The 22,798-nt window shown below is 44.8% G+C and overlaps 1 protein-coding gene across 1 annotated transcript in view; it reads right to left on the bottom strand.

Annotated features, from left to right (window-relative positions):
• The window catches only part of adam19b (ADAM metallopeptidase domain 19b), a 155,991-nt gene that overhangs the window by 115,317 nt on the left and 17,876 nt on the right, over positions 1-22,798 (bottom strand). The window contains exons 2-3 of the mRNA XM_055642611.1: positions 15,085-15,203; positions 9,378-9,448 (exon numbers count right to left, since the gene is read on the bottom strand). Of these exons, the coding sequence (XP_055498586.1) occupies positions 9,378-9,448; positions 15,085-15,203 (190 nt within the window). The remainder of the gene's footprint in view (positions 1-9,377; positions 9,449-15,084; positions 15,204-22,798) is intronic.

Below are 22,798 nucleotides of genomic sequence, written 5' to 3'. Positions count from 1 at the left end.
ATGAATGAGGAGTGAAGAAAGGAATCTGGATCCTATTTGGGTGGAGTGTGACTAGGAAAATAAACGAGAGGTGATAGCCTTTCCGCACATCTATGAGGTTGGGGAGTGTTATTAAAGAAGCTTTGGTGACGTGCAGTGTATCCAGTGTTTGGTGTATACATCGGCCTTATGGGGCTGTCCCACTGTATGAGCTAATTCAAGAGTTCTCCCGTGTTCCCCTGATTCGAACTCGGAGAATTACGGTAATGGCCGCTCGTGGGCACTCGGGGCTCTCGTGGCCATTTTTCACCGTGTTGAGAAATCTTCACGAGTCTTCACGAGCTTACCGCATTTCCCGATCACCTGTCATTAGCGTTACGAGTCGCTAAGAGATGTCCTGAGCTTAGACGCACCTGCAACGTACATTCTACGTGCTTACCACGAGTTTGATTTTTTTTAAACTCGGGAGAGCTCTTGGGTAAACTTGTACAGTGGGACAGGGCCTTTACTGTATGGATGGTGGAGGGAATGAGTTCTTATATTGAAGGATGGCATATTGATCAAATGGTCTGTCCCACTGATGCGATTTTATCGGCAACTTGCCGGCACCCGTCATAGTCGCAGTAGGTCGCCGAAAATTTTCAAAATGTTGAAAATCCAGCAGCGACCAGAAAAAGATACGACTGTTTGGGCGACTACTCACCACCAAACAGGCGTCACCCCGCGACATGTCGCCTGGATGGTCGTAAGTGGTTGCATAAATTACATAAGTGGGACAGGCCCTTAATTTGTCAATTTAATCCGAATACTCTTTACAGTATTGGAATTGGTAGGCGGTAGGCGGCGCGACTCTGGTCAGCAGCGGCCTCTGCAGCCCGTCCGCGTTTTTATTATTTTCTGTCTATGTTTCTATGTAGTTTTTCTTATTTTATGTTGGGGTGTGTGTGTGGGGGGGGGGGGGGGGTGGGGTGGGAGGGAGGGGGAAACTTTTAAATCTCTCCCTGCACGGGAGACCCGACCTTTTTTTGCCGGGTCTCCGTTATCGTTGGGGCTGCAATGAGGTGCGGCCTCCAACAGAAGAAGCCGGGGACTCCGGTGCCGACGACTCACCTCACCGTCGTGGAGCTGGCCGAGTCCGGAGCGGGTGGAGTGGTGGTGAAGCGCTGCTGCTGCTGCTGCTGCTGCTGCTGTGGCCCGACCTCCGGAGATTAGGAGGCTGCAACTGCGGGTCTGCGGACGTCGGCACCGGGAGCCCGCGGATCCCTGGAGGGAGACCGCCTTTCTGGGCTCCTGCAACGGCGACTTCTCCCGCCCGAGTTGCGGGGTCGAAGAGCTCCTGGAGCGGGGCCTACATCACTGCCCCGCGCGGTTTGGAATGGCCGCGGAACTTTGCGAGCGCACGCCGGGGGCTCTAACACCAAGACCCGGTGTGCGACCTCGCACCACCCGGCGTGGCTTTAATGGCTGCGGGACAATCGCCATCGCCAGCCAGGGGCTTTGACTCTGACATCGGGGAGGGGAGAGTGCAGTGGAGAGATAAGTTTTTTTTGGCCTTCCATCACAGCAATGTGATGGATGTTTATGTAAAATGTAAATTATGTTGTGTCTGGGGTCTATTTGTCTGTAATGTATGGCTGCAGAAACGGCATTTCGTTTGGACCTCAAGGGGTCCAAATGACAATTAAATTGTATTGTATTGTATTGTATTGTTCTGTAAAATTGCCCTGGGATGAGTTGTTGGATTCTTTCCATGTTACTACAAATCTATATCTTAGTTTAATCGCCCCACACGAGGGATTAGACTAAAACAGCTGCCTACAAATTTACAGTACTTTTGAGAAGTGATGTATTCATGACAAATCTCTGCCTCACAAATAACTGGAGATGAAACCCTTTTATATTTCCTTTTATAGTTAATAAGAGAAATGTTTTTGCACATTAGATAATTCTTGGACCAACAAAAATACTCTCAGCAATGTGCAAATTGGCTGATGTTCAATCTTGAGGTCACCTTCTCAAAAGAGAAACTGTAACAATTGCCAAGGACGAAGACCTTGAAATTAAGAGATCACAGCAGCCGGCACACGATGAATGTGTTTAAAGCAATGTGCTCTGCCTGTTGGTGTTGTGTGCTTTTAGTTAGATCCCATTAAACCATCTTACTTGGCGACCCCTTCATTCATTGTCACAGTGTTGCCTGAAACACATTTAGAAGCATTTTTACTTGGAAAGCAAGATTTTTTTTTAAGATTCCATTAACATTCTGAGGCAACGTGCCAAGGTCCGTCATTAGTGGCGCACAGTCCAGGCGTAAATGAAGACAAATGAAAATGGGAGGTAGACAAAAATGCTGGAGAAACTCAGCAAGTGAGGCAGCATCTATGGAGCAAAGGATATAGGCAACGTTTCAGGACGAAACCCTTCTTCAGAAGAAGGGTTTCGACCCAAAACATTGTCTATTTTCTTTGCTCCATAGATGCTGCCTCACTCACTGAGTTTCTCCAGCATTTTTGTCTACCTTCGATTTTCCAGCATCTGCAGTTCCTTCTTAAGCTAATGAAAATGGGTATTGCTTGAACACAGAGGGGAAATTAAATGGGGAACCTGGAGAGATATTGGGTTTAGTAATGAAGGAATTTTCCAATATATATATTTCGAAGAGCTGTTCAATTAATTCTTTGGCGAGAGCTATACTCTTCAGATTCTGTACAAGTAAATATCCTCCAATACCTCAACCCTCATCTACACTTTTAACAGAGAGCGGATGAACTCCCAGTTCTGTTTGCTATTTATCTTAAATAGGTATCACCTGTAATAAAATAATAAACCGGCCTGTGACATTACAAATGTAAGAGACAGAGAGAAAAGGAAAGTGTGAATGGCGCAAATTCGGAATAAAACTTATTAGAAATGAAGATCGCGCATTCAGTATCTGCAAGAGAAGGGGTAAGAATTGATTGGTATTCTGCCTCACAGCCGTTGAGTCATTAAATAGGTACAAATAAAAATGGATAATGGTCTGCCCTTCTGAAGTGTAATCAATGCTGAAAGCACAGTAACTCGTAAGTGCTGAGCAAGCTCCCACATACAGGATGAGATAGTCCATTTAAAAAAAGATGTTAGGGGACGAGTATTATCCAAGATTTCAGTGATAATCCCATCCTGCTGCACCTCCTGCTTTTCTTAGAAATGGTACCAAGTCACCACCTGAGGGCAGGCAGTGTCTTGATTTAGCCACCCATCAAAAATCCACCAGTGCAGCAGTTCCTCAGCACCGCATTGAAGTTGTCAACCCAGCTCATCCCTCAGTATTCGCTGTTAGTTTAGTTTAGCTGAAACAGGCCCTTCGGCTCACCGGGTCCGTGCCGACCAGCGATTCCCGCACACTAACACTATCCTAGTCTGAAGAAGGGTTTCGACCCGAAACGTTACAAGTCAACAAAATAGAGAGAGTACAGAGGAGATTTACTAGAATGTTGCCTGGGTTTCAGCAACTAAGTTACAGGGAAAGGTTGAACAAGTTAGGGCTTTATTCTTTGGAGCGCAGAAGGTTAAGGGGGGACTTGATAGAGGTTTTTTAAATGATGAGAGGGATAGACAGAGTTGACGTGGAAAAGCTTTTCCCACTGAGAGTTGGGAAGATTCAAATAAGGGGACATGACATAAGAATTAAAGGACTGAAGTTTAGGGGTAACATGAGGGGGAACTTCTTTACTCAGAGAGTGGTAGCTGTGTGGAATGAGCTTCCAGTGAAGGTGGTGGAGGCAGGTTCGTTTTTATCATTTAAAAATAAGTTGGATGGTTATATGGATGGGAAGGGAGTGGAGGGTCATGGTCTGAGCGCAGGTATATGAGACTAGGGGAGATTATGTGTTCGGCACGGACTAGAGGGGTCGAGATGGCCTGTTTCCGTGCTGTAATTGTTATATGGTTATATGGTTATATGGTTACCAATTTCCTTCGCTCCATAGATGCTGCCTCACCCGCTGCGTTTCTCTAGCATGTTTGTCTATCCTACACACGCTAGGGACAATTTATATTTATAGAAAGCCAATTAATCTACAAACCCGTACGTCTTTGTAGTGTAGGAGGAAAGCGAAGATCTCAGAAAAAACCCATGCCAGTCATGGGGAGAACGAACAAACTTCATACAGACAGCACCCATGGTCATGATCAAACCCGGGTCTCTGGTGCTGAAAGCTCTGTAAGGCAGCAATACCACTGCACCACCATGCCGCCCTGAAGAGTTGACAAATACCTCATCATTAACCATTTTTATCCCATGTCACCCGGTAGACTTCTTTCATGAGATCAGGGCATTTTAGTTTTAGCTTCTAGGTTTAGAATTTTACTGATTCCGTGCTGACCAGTGATCCCCGCACATTCACATTACCCTACACTAGGGACAGTTTTTACATTTATACCAAGCCAATTAATCAACAAACCTGTACGTCTTTGGAGTGTGGGAGGCAAACCGAAGATCTCGGAGTAAACCCACGCAGGTCACGGGGAGAACGTACAAACCCCTTCCAGACAAGCAACCATTGCCAGGATCAAACCCAGGTCTCTGGTGCTGCAAGGGCTGTAAGGCAACAAATCTACTGCTGTGCCACACTTTTAACTCTTGTTGAACTCGTTTTGGGGTTAAGTCATGCTAGATATTCAAGAATACAGAGTCATGCGTTAAAGATTTAAAACGTTCACATTTGTATGATTCATTTCTGGTAACCAGCTTCCTTGGGTAGAACTAATTGATTAGCACATTGCTACAATGCGAGCTATTGACTGCCAAGGGCCTGCCATACTCGCACTGGAACAAAACAAAGACACTTTAAAAGGAGCATCTATAAATATCCATAATATCTGATTAGCGGCTGCTTATGGTATGTCTGTGACTCAGGATGAAATCAGAAATGGTTTTCACCCCTCTGGTTCATTCTTTTATCGAGAGGATATGTCAGGGTGAAATGAACAAGATTGCTTCACAGGAGGTTCTGCAGAACCTCAGACCCAGAATTAAATTAGTAGCACACAATAAGAAATAGGAGAAACAAAAGACTGCAGATGCTGGAATCTTGTGCAAAAAAAAATCAAAGTGCTGGAGAAACTCAGTGGGTCAGGCAGCATCTATAGAGGGAAATGGATCTGATAAGTCCCAGACCAAATCCATTTCCATCCACTAATGCTGCCTGGCCTGCTGAGTTACTCCAGCACTTTGGTTATTTTTGCTCAATATTAAATACACTTCCTCCAAATGAAGCCAAGGCTTCTTTAGTTGGATACAAGTGCCAACAATCCCGGCTTTTCTGTGCAATAGGCATAGCTAGCAGCACAGCTACCTAACAGCTCCAGGGTTCAATCCTGACCTCGGGTGCTGTCTATGTGGAGTTTGCACATTCGCCCTGTGAGAGCGTGGGTTTTCTCAAGTGGTTTAATTAGCCACTCAAAACTGCCCCTCATGTAGGTGGGTCGACCAGAAACCCTGGGGTGGAATTGACGGGTGTGTGGGGAGCACAAAATTGGAGTCATGCTGGATTAGTCTTAGCGGGTGGTTGGGGATTGGACTTGAAATCAAATAAGTCTGTTTCCATGTTGTACGACTCAATAACTCCAAGTGTCAGCCATGATACATTGGGAGGGCCACACTTGATTTGCCAGGTGTAGCAATGCAGGATATTGCAACAACTGCAGATTATGCAAGCATTACTCACTGGAGTGTATTTCCTCCACTTCACCCAGTAAATTCACATTGGCTTTCAGACGACTCTTATTGTTTCACTCATTTTCCTTGTAACCTATTCTCTCCACACTCTCATCAATTCTACCAGCCGATACATACTTTTACAATCAACTATGTGTGCTCCCAAAAATACCAAATTTAACCACAGTGACATAAGAGACTGTGAACATTGGAATCTGCAGCTATAAAAACAGAGCAGCTGGAGGAACTCAGCAGGCCAGGAAACATTGGAGGGAAATAGACTGTTGATGTTTCAGGCAGAGACCGTTGATGTTTGGGGCTGAGACCATTCATCTAGACTGAAAGAGTCGAAGGGAAGCAGCCTGTCTAAAGCTGTGGGGGAAGGGTTGGGGCAAGAGACAGCAAGTCAAGTCAAGAGAGTGTATTGCCATGAGTCCCAGAAAGGACAATGAAATTCTTGCTTTGCTTCAGCACAACAGAATATAGTAGGCATGAATACAAAATGATGGATTAGAGGGAGTTAATTGGCAGATAACAGTCAGGTGGGGGAGGAAAGGGTGGAGGTGATAAATGGAGCTGAAGGACTGAGTAAGGGTTTCGACCCGAAACGTCACCAATCCATCTGCCTAACCTGCAGAGTTACTCCGGCACTCTGTGTCCTAAAGGGCTGCAGATTGTGGAATTGGATGGGGAAGTAAGGTGAAGAGCGGAACTGAATGAGGGGTGGTGGCAGAAGGGAAGGACAGGGAATGGAGGTGTGGGCAAGAGGGGGAGGAGGGGTAAAATAAATGGGGTGAAAATTGGAGGGCAGCATCTGTGGAGAGATGTGAACAGGTGGCCCTTCGACTACATTTGAATAGCAATGAAGTAGTCAATGTAAAGAGGTGGGAGAAGGAACAGGCTATGAACTAACAAGTAATAAGAGGTGGGAGAAGGAACAGGCTATGAGCTAACAAGTAATAGATAGGTAACAGATGAGGAGGCTCCCCCAGCGGACTGTTATCGGCCAATTCCTATCTACCCTGTTTCTCTCTCATAAATTGCCTGATTAATCCCTCGTTGGCTAAAACAACAGTCTCATTTTAAGGGGAGTGATGAGGCAAATATGAAAATTAGTTTTACAAGCAATCCCGTAAATTTCTCTCCTCTAATGGATGACGCATGAACTCCTCTTTTTTTTTGTTCTCCTCATCAGTAGCTTCTAAATAAACTGACATTTCTGTTAATTGTGCAGAGATAAAGTCTTGGATTTTCCCACAGTCACCAAGACCATTAAACCAGAGGGTGTATTGGCAAACTCTTCACAAGAATTTAAAGTTAGGTCAATCCCAAAAAATTCTAAAGTGTATTAATGACTTAGAAATTGGAAAGCAGCGTACGGCTTCCAAATCTGCAGCGACTGTAACACAAAGTCTGGGAATTCAATAAACAGTGAGACCAAAGAAGACAGGAATATATCAGCAGATGAAATACAATACAGGGAAATGTGGGGGGAATAAGGAGATCCAACATAGATTAAGAGGTACAGTCTTAAAGGATGTTCAGATAGACAAGAGTTTGGATGACAATGCATTCATCCTTAAAGAGACAGGGTATTTTCTAAGAGATAAAGGCATTAGGCCACAAAGATTGCATCTGATTGTGTCCCAACTGAAGGACTACACCCAATCCATTCAACATGGGTGAAGATCCTGAAGAGATGCAGATAAGATTTAGAAGAATGGTTCCTGGGATGAAGGAGTTGTCTGTGGAATTATTTGCCTCAGAGGGCAGTGGAGGCAGGTTCTCTGGATGCTTTCAAGAGAGAGCTAGATAGGGCTCTTAAAAAATAGCGGAGTTAGGGGATATGGGGAGAAGGCAGGAACGGGGTACAGAGTGGGGATGATCAGCCATGATCACATTGAATGGTAGTGCTGGCTCGAAGGGCCAAATGGCCTACTCCTGCAACTATTGTCTATTGTCTATTGACTTCAGTTACAAAAGTAGAATAAACAATAAGGGGCTGTTGGAAAAATGTGCAGCCACAGAATTCTGGCAAATCTTTGACAGGGTCAATAGTGCGATCACAGGTTTAAGGGGAAGTTATGGGGGATTCCGAGGAAATCCTTTATTTCCCCACACAGGAAGTAGGAATAAGAAGCACAAGAGAGAGCATTTGTTGTAATCTTGAGGAAATACCAAAGTGCTGGAGAACATCGATATGTTAGGCAGCATCTATGAATGATTACAATTTGGGTCAGGGCCCTTCTTCAAACTGATGACGTCTTCAGTCTGAAGAGGATCCCGACCCAAAACGCTTCACGGGGCAGTCACGCTGGCGCAGCGGTAGAGTTGCTGCCTTACAGTGATTGCAGCGCCAGAGACCCGGGTTCGATCCCGATTACAGGAGCTGTCTGAAAGAGTCGAAGGGAAAGAGTCTGTCTAAAGCTGTGGGGGGAGGGTTGGGGCAAGAGACAGCGACTTGCTGTCAAGAGAGTTTATTGTCATGAGTCCCAGATAGGACAATGAAATTCTTGCTTTGCTTCAGCACAACAGAATATAGTAGGCATGAATACAAAATGATGGGTTAGGGGGAGTTAATTGGCAGATAACAGTCAGGTGGGGGAGATAAATTACAGGAGCTGACTAAAAGAGTCGAAGGGAAGCAGCCTGTCTAAAGCTATGTAGTACGGAGTTTGTACATTCTCCCCGTGACCTTCGTGGGTTTTCTCCGAGATCTTCGGTTTCCTCCCACATTCCAAAGACATACAGGTTTGTAGGTTAATTGGTAAATGTAAAAAATGTCCCTAGTGGGTGGAGGATAGTGTTAATGTGCGGGAATCACTGGTCAGCGCAGACCCGGTGGGCTGAAGGGCCTGTTTCCCGGCTGTATCTCTAAACTAAACTAAACCTTCTGTCCATTCTCTCCACAGATGCTGCCTGACCCACTCAGTTCCTCCAGCACTTTCCTTTTTGCTCAGGAAGCAGTAGCATCTGTAATTCACCGCCTCAATGGTTGGTGGAAACAGAATCAATCCGTGCGTTCAAAACCGAATTGGACAGGCATTGGTGAAAAGGTAATGCAGAGCGATACCTCGCTGTGCATAACATTTGCAATGAATGAAGTTGCTCCAATAGTAAACTGCTTAAAAAAAATTTAAACCCTGAAACCCTGCCTGCAGTCATTGACATACACAATAATAATAATAATAATAATAACTTTATTTATAAAGCATTTTAAACAACTGCAGTTGCCACAAAGTGCTGTACATGAGAATAGACAATAGACAATAGGTGCAGGAGTAGGCCATTCGGCCCTTCGAGCCAGCACCGCCATTTAATGTGATCATGGCTGATCATTCCCAATCAGTACCCCGTTCCTGCCTTCTCCCCATATCCTCTGACTCCGCTATTTTTAAGAGCCCTATCTATCTCTCTAGAAAGCATTCAGAGAACCTGCCTCCATCACACTCCGAGGCATCTTGTATTCATTAATGCATGGCTTTCCCGTTTTAAATTACACTTTCATTCCTCATTGCTCAGTACCAATCCCAATTTTCTTCAACCTTAAGCATAATTGAATCCTACATTCATTATCTGACCTCCCCGTGCCCTTGCAATGTATATTGTGTGCTGTCACCATTATTCTGCCCTTCCCCCCACTAAAGCTCTCTTCATTCTGCACAGCATCCGACATTGCAGTTCATGTTGCACTTACTCATTTTTCTGGATCTGTAAAACGTATTCTCTTCCTTCAGCTGTGACTCGGATCTCTGCCCAAGTCGGGTGCTGTGTCCACAGAGAGGGAGGATGGAGAGGGGAAGAAAAGGGAAAAGGCTCAGTCAGATTGCATATGTTGAGTTGTAGCTCATTCACGTAGTTTAGTGATACAGTACGGAAATAGGTCCTTAAACCCACCGAGTCCACGTTGACCATTGATCATCTGTTCACACTAGTTCCATGTTTTAGTTTTGTTTAGTTTAGAGACACGGCGTGGATATAGGCCCTTTGGCCCAGCAAGGCCACACCACCCATACATCACCTCTTCAAACTAGTTCCACGCCATCCACTCGCCACACACTAAGGGCAATTTATAGGCACATTAACCCACAAACCCACACATGGGATGTGGGAGGAAACTGGAACAGCCAAAGCAAACCCATGTTCTACACACAGTCACAGGAAGAACATGCAAACCCCACACATACAACACCCAAGGTCAGAATTGAACCAAGGTCTCTGAAGCCGAGCATGCAGCTCTACTGGCTGCGCCCCTGTGCAGCGACTGGTCTCATGTTGATTTGCACCAATTTCAGACCATGGTGCTGCCCAGGTATTTGCATCATTTGCAGCCAAGAGTACCTCGTCTGCCCCCACTGAGTACAAGGCTTCAAGCACAGCTCCATAGTGTGTCCCTGCCCCTTGTAGGCTGGGAAAGAGATGAATCAGACAAACCAAGGCAAGCTGTGTGAAGGGATAATCCACCTCAACCATACCAAAATAAATTTGCTTACCAAAACAATTTTTTTTTAATATATAAGAACTCACATTTATACAGCACCTTTCACAATCTTAGTTGTTCTGCAGTGGACGCAGTCAATCTCTCCCTCCCACCCTCTTTTTAACATGCAGTGAATGGAAGCCTCACCTCTCCAGGATTTCATAAGACAACCCACCCACTCTGAACAAGTTCAATGGATGTCTCACCCAGAAAAAGGGAGTCATGTAATCTTAGCCTCAATTACACACTCTTCTGTTTTGTTTGTGGCCTTTTGTCCTGAGTTAGAAGGGGTGAATCTGTGGAATTCTTTGCCACAGTATGCTGTGGAGGCCAAGTCAATGGATATTTTTAAGGCAAGTGTAGACTTGATGGGCCGAATGGCCCAATTCTGTTCCTATCACTTATGACCTTATGATCAATCACTAAAATAAATACAACCTAATTAAAAAGAGCAGTAAATGGTTATTTTCAAAATGCAGATCGTGCAGTTTAAACTGCAGATGCTGCAGCATGTAAGACTATAATTGTTCTATCTGGGACATATGACAATAAAACACTCTTGAATCTTGACTCTCTCTCTCTCTTGGAAACCTAATTAAAACATAATAATTTCCTGTAATTATTTTAGATTCCCTGCATGTGCATTCTGTTTTTATTTTCAAATATCAAGTGTGTGCAGTTGTGTGCAGACCTCTAGCATGACATGCAGTATACCTTATTAAATGAGCCACCGTAATTTAATGCCTTATGTTGTCAGCTGCATCAACCAGTCTCCCTTCTACAAAATGGACAGACCACCCACCCGTTCATGATTAATCCTGATACTTCTGCTGAATTCTCCACAAAAAGGTGTGTATGAGGTGCAGCACCAGATTTCCCCAAGAACCTGTTGTTTTATTTTTAGAGATACAGCGTTGAATTGGGCCCTTCGGCATGCCGAGTCCGCACCGACCAGCAATCCCTGCACATTAACACTATCCTATGCATACTAGGGACAATTTTACATTCATACCAAGCCAATTAACCTACAAACCTGTACGTCTTTGGAGTGTGGGAAGAAACCGAAGATCTCGGAGAAAACAAACGAGGGGAGAACGTACAAACTCCGTACAGACAGCACCCGTAGTCGGGATCGAACCCGGGTCTCCGGTGCTGCACTGTAAGGCAGCAACTCTACCGCTGCGCCACCGTGTCTGTTGCTTTAACTTGATAATAAGTGGATCTTAACCCATTAACATGTTCATGCCCAGTGACTGATTACCTTTGTAATTCATTGTAATTGGCTCTCAGCTTTTAATGTTATGAAGCTCAGATGAGACATTAAATTTAGTGTTTTATTTCCCCTTGAGAATAGCAGAGACTAAATGACTTGATTTGAAAGAAGTGTAGGGAAATTCTCCACAAAAACCTATTCTTCAGCCAGTATCTCCGCATCAATACTGCGGACATCATTGCTAGCGAACTGTTTGGATCCAACAACAGAAGCTGCAGGTGTTATAACCTGAAGCAAAAATAAAGCGTCAGAATGGTTGAGCAGCATCTGTGGAAGAAAAGGAATGGCTGACGTTACAGGTTGAGATCCTGCATCAGGGCTGAAAGTGTAGAGGGAAGATAGCACATTAAAGTTAGATAGAGCTCTAGGGGCTACTGGAATCAAGGGATATGGGGAGAAGGCAGGCACGGGTTATTGATAGGGGACGCTCAGCCATGATCGCAATGAATGGCGGTGCTGGCTCAAAGGGCCAAATGGCCTCCTCCTGCACCTATTTTCTATGTTTCTATGTTTGTATGTTACATTAAAGTGAGAGAGAGAACGGGGTGGGAAGCAAGACAGGAGCTCCCACAAAGGGTGGTGGGTGTGTGTATGGAACAAGCTGCCAGAGGAGGTAGTTGAGGCTGGGACTATCCCATCGTTTAAGAAACAGCTAGACAGGTACATGGATAGCACAGGTTTGGAGGGATATGGACCAAGCGCAGGCAGATGGGACTAGTGTAGCTGAGACATGTTGGTCGGTGTGCGGGGCCGGCCTTAAGCCAATTGGACCAATTGGGCCCCGCGACTGAGGGGTCCCCCATGCTAGGCAGGTGGGCAACAGGGAGCTGCGCAGGGATGACATTCTCCCTGACCACTGACTAAAACATTGATTGCAAGGAGCTGGTTGCAACCGCAGAGCCCATAATATTAATAAACCTTCATTAAATAACGCGTGGAATAATGCAGTTTAATGGTAATTAGCAGCTATGGTAAAGGTTGGAAGCCAGCGGAAGCACTGACAGTCAGACGAGATCAAGAGAGATTAAGGCAGTGTATAATCCATAGCACTTTAGTGTACAATTTCATAATATATACTGAATAACAGGGCTGACAGACCTTGGATAGGAACCTGGGGCTCACCAAAATTGTTCCCAATTGGGCCTCGCACCTCCTACTAGGTCATAGGTGGGATTAGGTTGAGGTACAGCAGTGCAGTGTTGAGACAATGACTGACAGGTGGAAATAAAAGAAAAATAACAAAATACGCTGATGGAGACAGGGATGGAGAGGAATCTAGGGAATAGGGGGAGAGGGGTGGGGAACATGAACAAAGGGAGAGGGAGACCTCCTTGGGAGGACTTGAGGCAGTGGGAAAGGAACATGATGGGCGTGTTACCAGAATCTTGAAACTTCAATGGTCATACCATTTGATTGTAGGATCCCTAAGCAGAATGGGAGGCAAGTTTGTTTTTGGCCTCACTTTAGCAGTGGAAAAGGCCAAAGATAGACACCTTGGTGTGGGATTAGGAACAGGAGTTGAAGTGCAATGCAAATGGAAACTCAGAACAGCCATTGCCCACAGAGCACACATGCACTGCAGATCAGTCAACCAATCTACACCTTGTATGCACTGGAATTTAGAAGGATAAGAGGGGATCTTATAGAAACATGTAAAATTCTTAGAGGATTGGGCAGGGTAGATGCAGAAAGAATGTTCCTGATGTTGGGGGAGTCCAGAACAAGGGGTCACAGTTTAAGAATAAGGGGTAGGATTGAGATGAGGAAAAACCTTTTCACCCAGAGAGTTGTGAATCTGTGGAATTCTCTGTCACAGAGGGCAGTGGAAGCCAATTCACTGGATGTTTTCAAGAGAGTTAGATTTAGCTCTTACGGCTAAGGGAATCAAGGGAAATGGGGGGAAAAGCTAGAACGAGGTACTAATTTTGGTACACTAACAATGATCAGTCATTGAATGGCGGTGCTGGCTCGAAGGGCCGAAAGGCCTACTCCTGCACCTATTTTTAATGTTTTCCATGACACGCCAATGTTGAGGAGGCCTCATCACAAGTTATGAATGCGATTGACCGAGTTGGAGTAGGTGCATCTGAATCTCTGCCTCACCTGGATGAACTGTTTAGGTCCATGGATAGTGGTGAGGGAGGTGGTGTGAGGACAAGTGCGGCACCTTCTGCAATTGCAGGAGAAAGTACCAGATGAGGAAAGATGAATGGACAAAGGATTCAGAGAGAGACAGTGGTCGTTGTGGAAAGCAGGAATGGGGGACAGAGGGGGAGATGACTGGTGATAGGAACCCATTAGAGCTCGTGGCAGTGGCAGAGGATGATGTGCTGGATACAGAGCAGAGTGGAGTGAAGGCTGTCCAGGGAAGGGGGTGGTGAGAACAGATGTGCAGGTTCCATCAACCACTGCAGGGTGAAGTCACATTGCCTGATGGAAGAAGATATTTCAGAGCTGATGTGGCAGAGGCGGAGAAACAGAAAGTGACGATGTCCTTATCAGAGACTGGGCGGGAGGAAGTTTCGTAAAAGGTAGCTGTTGAAGCCTGTAGGTTTATATCAGTAAAAATCAGTAAATAGTTTGTCTTCTGAGATGGGGGACAGAGAGAAGCAGAAAAGGAAGAGAAATATAAAAATTGGTCCCGAGGCAGTGAATTTGAGGCAGTGGATGAAATCGATGAATTCTGCATGAGTGCAGGAACCAGAACCAATGCAAGTATTGGTGTAACAGAGGGAGAGTTTGGGAGAGGTAACCCATTTGGAATTTGCAACAAGGACCATTCCATATAGCCAACAAAAAGACAGGTGTATCTGGCGCCCGTGTGAGTGCCCATAGTCACACCTTTGACTTACAGGAAGCGAGAGGAAACAAAGGAAAAGATGCTGAGGGCCAGAATAGGTTCTGCCAGGCATACGAGTGCTGGTTGGAAGGACTGGTTGGGTCTTTGTTCCAGTAAAAGAGGACTCCAAGAATATTTCTTATGGGGGATAGTGGTGTATAGAGACTCGACATTCATGATAAAGGTGAAGCAGTTGGGATCAATGCATGTGACCTGCCCTCAAGAGTTTTCTGCAGGGTCATCACAGGATACTAATTGGTCTCCATTGTATATGGTGATACACGGTGGCTCAGTGGTAGAGGTGCTGCCTTACAGCGCCAGATACCCAGTTCGATCCCGACTAAGAGTGCTGTCTGCATGGAGTTTGTGCGTTCACCCCGTGACTTGCATGGAGCTTTCACCGGGTGCTCTGGTTTCCTCCCACACTCCAAAGACATAGGTTAATTGGCTTAGTAAAATTGTGTGTGTGCAAGATAGTGTTAATGTGTGGGGTTTGCGTCAGTGCAGACTCGGTGGGCCAAAGGGCCTGTTTCCGTGCTGTACCTATAAAGTTCATCTTGTTATCAAGTCTAGACACTAAGTGGTTTATCAATTACATCTTTTGGAACATTGGGCAACCACCGGAATCCTGGTTCCAAATCAGAATTTGTCAATTGATAATCGGTTTGGAACATCATAAGTGATATTCAATGTAACACCAACACAATTGTCCGGTTCTCCAGTTAACAAACTTCACCTGGCTATCAGGTTATGCAGTATGATGAATGACTTAATTGGCGTGATAAGCCAGTCAGCTGGTTAACTTCCTGTACCTGATTATGAGACAGAAGGTTTTCCGAAGGTCCTGAGGAGAGCCACCGTGGTTCCATTATTTCATATTTGGTGATGTGCTCGTACATTGGAGTTTCTGTCTTCAAGTTACTGGTTCTCCCTGGGAAACAAAAAAAGGTCAATGAGATTTAACAGGCAGGACATGATCTGAGAACCTGCAGTAATTGTTTCGCCTTCCAGACTTCTTACTTGTGTCCCCGATTCATCTTCCCATTAAGTGGGGTGATTGTGTGCGCACTGCTGGGAGTTCATCGCCTCCACTTTAACAGAGTGTGGCTGAATACAGGCATGGTGATCGGTGCCTCTGTGTATATACTCGGTACCATGGCACACAATTCACACTGCCCTCCCTCATCTATTTCATACTCCCCCACCACACCTTCAACTTGAACCCCCCATCCTCTACCAAGAATATCACACATTACAGTAAAGGGGCAGGCCCTTTGACTAACATTGTATGATTGGCTGAAAGCTAAACCCAGCTGCCAAGGCAAGATACATGTTCCAATATGCCCTACCTGTTTGTGTATCTGTCTAAACACTTCTTAAATGTTGCAATCATATCTGTTTCTAGCATGTCCCTTGCAGCAGGTCCCAGGCACGTACCACTCTCTGTATATAGGCCTTGCAAATGTCCTTTATAATTTCCTCCTCTCATCTGAATCCCATACCCTTGAGCATTTGATATTTCCACGCTGGGGAAAAGACTCTGACCACCTTCCGAAAATATTTGCCTCTCATAATTTTATACAGCTATCAGATCGGCCTCAGTGAAAACATTCCAAGATTCGCCAACATCTCCTTCTAGCTGATGTTCTCCAATTCTGGCAACATCCTGGTGAACAGCATCTGCACCCTCTACAAAGCCCACGTGTCCTGCAATGGGGCAATACTCCAAATGTGCCGCAACTAAAAGTTTTATACAGATGCAATATGACTTGACTACCTTGATGTTCAATTCTGCTACCAATGAAGGAACGCATGCCATCTACCACCATTACTACCCTACCCAGTTATCATACCATGATAGGTTCCTTCAAGAGAAAAACAAATCAGGTGCAACATATCAGGGTGGCATGGTGGCGCAGCAGAGTTGCTGCCTTACAGAGTTTACAGCACCAGAGACCCGGGTTCAATCCCGACTATGGGCGCTGTCTGTACGGAGTTTGCACATTCTCCCCGTGACCTGTGTGGGTTTTCTCTGAGATCTTCGGTTTCCTCCCACATTTCAAAGGCATACAGGTTTGCAGGTTAATTGGCTTGCTATAAATTGTAAATTGTCCCTAGTGTGTGTGTGTAGGATAGTGTTAATGTGCGGGGGGTCGCTGGTCGGTGCAGACTCGGTGTGCCGAAGGGCTTGTTTCCGCACTGTATCTCAAAACTAAACTAGTCAGCAGGCAGGCTGTTTTTTTGCCCTGTCGATTCTCTGTAACTATGTTTTACTCAGCACTCGCCAATTCTCATTAACCCTTCTGTTATTCTGCAACATTTCACAGAAAAGAGCAAAATAATTTGGGGCTTCAAAGAGAAATAAATCACCCCATGAACATTACCACTGGTGAGGGAATGTGTTTACTGGAGCCTTTTCAAAGATATGTTCTCAATGCAATGATTTAAGGTTGGCTCAAATTGCTGAAGTTGAATACCGTTACTATTCTGTTGCCCCACCCTGGAATATATTAACTCGTCTGCTAATCCTGCACTGTGTATCAGTTGCATTCAGTTCCCCCACGATTTCCTGTTTTGCTCCCTTGACCTCTCTCCGGGAGGAGCTGACTCGCCCCAGCAGGAGGTGGAAAAGGTAATGTTTCCAAAGAGCCCTCACTGTGAGAGTGGCCTTGAGCGAGGACAATCCAACTCAATGCATGCCAAACTGCAGAGCAAACATGAACTGTGAACTGCTGCAGAGTAGCTGACTGTGCAGATGCATTGTGTAGGAAGGAACTGCAGATGCTGGTTTAAACCAAAGATAGACAATCTTTTGCATCTGAAGAAGGGTCTCGATCAGAAAGGAAGAAACTACTGATGTTGGTTATGGCCAAAGATAGACACACAATGCTGGAGTAACTCAGTGGGACTGGCATCATCTCTGGAGAGAAAACATAGAAACCTTAGAAATTAGGTGCAGGAGGAGGCCATCTTTTGCGTCTGAAGAAGGGTCTCGATCAGAAAGGAAGGAACTACTGATGTTGGTTATGGCCAAAGATAGACACAGAATGCTGGAGTAACTCAGCTGGACTGGCATCATCTCTGGAGAGAAGGAATGGATTATCTCTGTGCTGTCTTGTCTTCACACCTTACCCTTCCATATCTCTGTGTCTCCCTCTCCCATGACTCTCAGTCTGAAGAAGGGTCTTGATCTGAAACGTCACCCATTCCTTCTCTCCAGATTTGCTGCCAGTCCCGCTGAGTTACTCCAGCATTTTGTGTCTATGTGCAGATGAATTGCTGCACATAAAAAAGGATATTGTGCACAGGTTTAAAGAGACAGAGAAAACACCATAGAATCAGAATAATCTGCCACAGTCAAACAGAATACTTAGTTTCTTCCCCTCCATTTTCAGTATGAATCAGGGTTCAGACTAGAACGTCAACGCATCATTTTTTTCTCCAGAGATACTGGAGTTACTCCAGTACTTTGTGTCTATCTTCCGTGTAAACCAGCATCTGCAGCTTCTTTCTACACATACTTAATAAAACTGTTGAACTGCATGCTTCTATGAGTAATCACGTTATATGAGCAAACATCTTTGTTAGAGTAATGCAATATTTAACTAATATATTATGATTTTTTAGATCAGCATTTGTTGTTTAGTGTCTTTAAAGATTTAAAAAGAGTTTTAGTAAAAAAAAAAAACAACTGTCGGGCAGCATTTAACAGAGGAAATATGGGTGTGACTTGGTTAAATGCAAAAGACTGATCTTATCTTTATTTGAGAGACACTTGTAATCACATTTGACAAGATGGTGTTAGATAAGAAAGAAGGGCCGTTGGGCAGAAAAGTTACCTCAGTGGTTTAGCCCTCAAGATAGTAGGCCAGAGTAGATTTACTCAATCGTGCCTTGCTACCTGTGAACGTTTGCTAATTCCAGGGATTTGGCTACCTTGTTTTTCAGCATAGAAGATTATCAATGCTCCTTGTACTAAATATGCTGTGTACCATCAATTGCATATTGCACTTCACTTCCAAAAGTTGATGCAATTGAAGTTAGTAGTTCCACATTTCAAAAAACTGAGTAGAACACACAATGGCTTTGAAAATGGACAATCAATTGGATTACTGAGCAGGGATGATGTTTTGGGTCCTTTTCAGTCATATTCAGAAAATGTGTGTGTTGTTCCAATATCCTCACCTACATGTAGCAGTTTACATTTGTTCCTCTTAAGTTTCATTGTTTTGCCCCAAAGGTAAGGATGATAAAAGACGCCCCTATTCAACCTCTTCTCACCATCCTGGAACTAAAGGGAGTGGTGCTGTTGGGGGAGGGGGGGGGGGGGTCAAATACTCTCAGTTAATCTGCAAACAAATTGCAAATTAAACCTTGGATAAACACAAAAAGCTGGAATACCTCAGCCGGTCAGACAGCATCTATGGAGAAAATGAATGGGTACCGTTTTGGGTCGAGACCCTTCTTCAGACAGTCAATAGAAAGCAAAATGAGAGATATAGATGGTGATATAGAGAGATACAGGCCCTTTTCCTCGATCATCGTAACTTTCATTCATTTGTTCTATATCTCTCTACATCACCGTCTATATCTCACGTTTCCCTTTCCCCTGATGCTCAGTCTGAAGGGTCTCGTCCCGAAACGTCACATATTCCTTTTCTCCAGAGATGCTGCCTGACCCATTGAGTGATTCCAGCTTTGTGTCCATCTGGTTTTAACCAGCATCTGCAGTTCTTTCCTACACCTACAAATTAAACCTTTTTTTTTAAAGCTACACCTCATGTTCCAAATCTGTACGCAATATGTTATTTTATTAAATGTCTGTTTACTAAGTCCTTTCACTGCAAGTCCTTTCATTTGCAACCCATTTTGAATTTTAGCCCCATCCTTTTACAGCCCCAAGACGGGGGGGGGGGGGGGGGGGGGGGGGGTGGGGGGGGGGGGGGGGGTTCTAGAGGGGGGGGGGGGGGGGGGGGGGGGGGGGGGGGGGGGGGGGGGGGGGGGGGGGGGGGGGGGGGGGGGGGGGGGGGGGGGGGGGGGGGGGTTGGGGGGGGGGGGGGGGGGGGGGGGGGGGGGGGGGGGGGGGGGGGGGGGGGGGGGGGGGGGGGGGGGGGGGTATGCAGGACCACCTTCTTGCACACCTATTCATTTTGAATTTAATCCCCACTTCTAGCAGACCTTTTACAGCCCCAAGATCACTACCCACTCAGTCCAAAGGCCATTGGCTGTTCCAGGTGGCATTAGACACCGGCAGAGCAGTCATTCCCCAGCATATGGTCAGCTAGAGTTTCAGCAGGACCACCTTTCATCAATATTCTGATGAACGGTCATTGCTCTGAAGTGCAAATTCTGTTTCATTCACTACAGTTGCTGACTGACCTAGTGAGTACTACCAGCGGCCATATGGGAGTAAGCATCAGAACGCAGGAGATGAAGCTGCAAAGTGTACTGAAGCTACTAGCTTCCGGCATTACATGCCTTTTCCCACCAGAACCAGGGGACAAAGAACACCACCGGTAACCATGGAGGTAGGTGGGTCTGGTGTCTTGTCGAAACATACTCAGTGAGAATTACGTACCAGTTGGGGGGAGGTTACACTGGGTTTTGAAAGAATGGTATGGGATAACATCAGAGTTGTTTATACTGCAAACTATACAAGGGTTTTGAATTGAATTAATTCCCAATTTGTGTCCGCCTACTCAACATACCCCACGGCGGGCACTCATTTTCTCACAAAAAGAGAATTTGGAGGTTCAAGCTGAAATTGGAAAATTATATTTAAAAGGTGTAATTGAGAAGACAGTTTGTCAACCTCACCAATTTGTATCTAATATATTTCCTCGACCAAAGAAAGATGGTGGAAGTCGGATTATTTTGGACTTGACAGACCTTAATCCGTTTGTGCAGTATAAACATTTCAAAATGGAAACATTTGAGACTGCCAAGCAATTGGTTTCCAGAGGGTGTTATATGGCATGTATAGATTTAAAGGATGCATATTACTCAGTGCCTGTTCATAAAGACTATCGGAGATATTTGAAATTTAGCTGGATGAGGCAATTGTGGCAATTTAAAGCGCTGCCTAATGACTAACCTCAGCCCCTAGATTATTTACAAAGCTGCTAAAACCAGTACTGGGGCTACTCCAGGCTCAAGGTCATATTGTAATGGCTTATTTGGATGATATCTTAATAATTGGAAAAAGTCAGGAGGCAGCTGAGTTATGTTTCAGCTGTTAAACTCATGTTTGAGAGATTGGGGTTTCTCATCCATCCAACTAAATCAAAGTTGATACCAGTTAAAATTATTGATTATCTGGGATTCACAGTTAATTCAAATCACATGTCTGTAACTCTGCCCAAGGGCAAGAGATTAGATTTAATTGAAGGCTGTATCAAGCTCATTGGAGAGCAATCACCTTCAATTAGGCATGTGGCTAGCTTGATTGGCAAACTAATAGCAGCCATTCCAGCTGCGCAGCATGGACCTTTGCATTACCAACATTTACAGAGGGCAAAGGCACAGGCACTTAGAATATATGCAGGTCATTTCAACAGACCCATGAAATTACCAATTGAAGCTATTGCCGAAGTACAGTGGTGGATAAGAAACATTTCAAATTGTTCCAGCAAAATTTTGATAGAAGCACCTTCAGTTGTGTTACAGACTGATGTTAGCGCAATTGTTGGGGGGCTACTGATACCATCTCTAGCTGTGGAGGCAGATGGAATGTGCTTGGCATTTATTCTGCAGACACATGGAATTAATTATTTATTGTGAGAATTTTATGGGCTTAAAGCTTATTGTACCACCATCGGACATTATAACTCAACCTATTATGGTGGATCCAAAATGTAATAACTTATTGGTGCACCCTGTGACTGAGGATCAACACCCATTGTATGATCGTATTAATTTGTTAATTTGCAGGTTTTAAGGAGGCCATACCTGGGTCAGGGATTATACAATCGTACCGTGGATATCATCACATCATCCTGGAGGGACAGTACCAAAAAGCAGTACATCTCTCATGTCAGGAAATGGGAGGAGTTTTGCTTACAAGGGAACATTAGTTACCACGCAGCTTCCACCCCAGATGTGTTAGAGTCTCTGTCCAAGTTGTACTTTGATGAAAAGTTGAGCTATAGTGCCATCAATAGTGCCAGGAGTGCTCTATCATTGTACTTCTGCTTGGAGTCAGAACTACAGTCTGTAGGATCTCATCCGTTAATATCCCGGTTTATGAAGGGTGTTTTTAATTCCAATCCCCCCAGGCCTAGATATTCAGAAATCTGGGATGCGAGTGTGGTACTCACGCTGCTTTGTCAGTGGGGTCCAGCCACATCCTTGTCTTTGGTGAAGATTACCCTGAAGTTGGTCATGCTCATGGCGTTGGTGTCAGCGCAAAGGGTTCAGACTCTGCAGAAGTTGCGACTGGACAGGATGGTGTCATCTGGGAATTACATATTTTACATCTAAAATCTTATAAAATAGAGCAGACCAGGGGTGTCAGGATTCAAACTTGTACTGTCAGCATATCCCACGGATTTACGACTATGTGTAGTGGCGCACTTGCGATGTTATATCGAGGTCACCAAGGGTCTCAGAGGCTCGGAACTATCGTTATTTATTAGCCACAAAAAGCCACATATGAAAGTGTCAGCTCAGACCATTTCAAGATGGCTGAAACAAGTGCTGGTCTGTGCAGGAGTTAATGCTGACAATTTTAAATCTCACTCCACCAGGGCGGCATCAACGTCAGCAGCGAGGGTAATGGACGTCCCTCTAGACCATATCCTCGCGGCCGCAGGATGGTCAAATGAACTGACTTTTCAGCGGTTTTATAATAAACCACTTATCGAACCTGGGGTGTTTGCCCAGTCCATTTTAAGTTCTGTTTCATAGCTTCCCCCTGGGAGAGAGGGGGTCGCTATTGTGTTTCTTTATTTTTTGTTGTGAATTAAAGCATCAACATGTGAATCTGTACCATGTTTCACTGTATTGCTCATTATTCACTCCTCCCGAGTCAACTGATGCAGTGACGCCTGGATTAGTATCTATGGCATGAAATCATAGAGCTTTGAAACCTTCACGGAATCACTCACGTGACTCTGAAGTAAAATAGTAAGATTAAACGAGAACTTACCAGTTTGAAGTTTGATCTTTATTTTATGAGGAGATACGATGAGGAATTACGTGCCCACCGCTCCCGGCCCTCAATATCATAAAGGTCAACTGGAAGGTCTGTTTATAGTCTTACTATGTTACTTTAGTTACTATTATCTGTGATTTTACGCCGCTGCTTTGAAGATTGATGCGCATGCCGTCTGGCGGGGTCTTCACGTAATCGCTCATCGTAACGCCCCATAAAATAAAGATCAAACTTCAAACTGGTAAGTTCTCATTTAATCTTACTATTCTAGTCCTAAATACAGGAGCAAACATTTAGTTCCTTCATATAAAAGAAAACTCAATCACACTGAGATAAAAGGAGTCATAGTTAAAACAGGCGGTGACCCTTTGTGA

This window comes from Leucoraja erinacea, chromosome 11 (genome assembly GCF_028641065.1).
Source record: "Leucoraja erinacea ecotype New England chromosome 11, Leri_hhj_1, whole genome shotgun sequence".
Classification (NCBI taxonomy): Eukaryota; Metazoa; Chordata; class Chondrichthyes; order Rajiformes; family Rajidae; genus Leucoraja; species Leucoraja erinaceus.
Note: the sequence above shows the minus strand (reverse complement) of the source record. Positions and strands in the feature narration are given on the sequence as shown.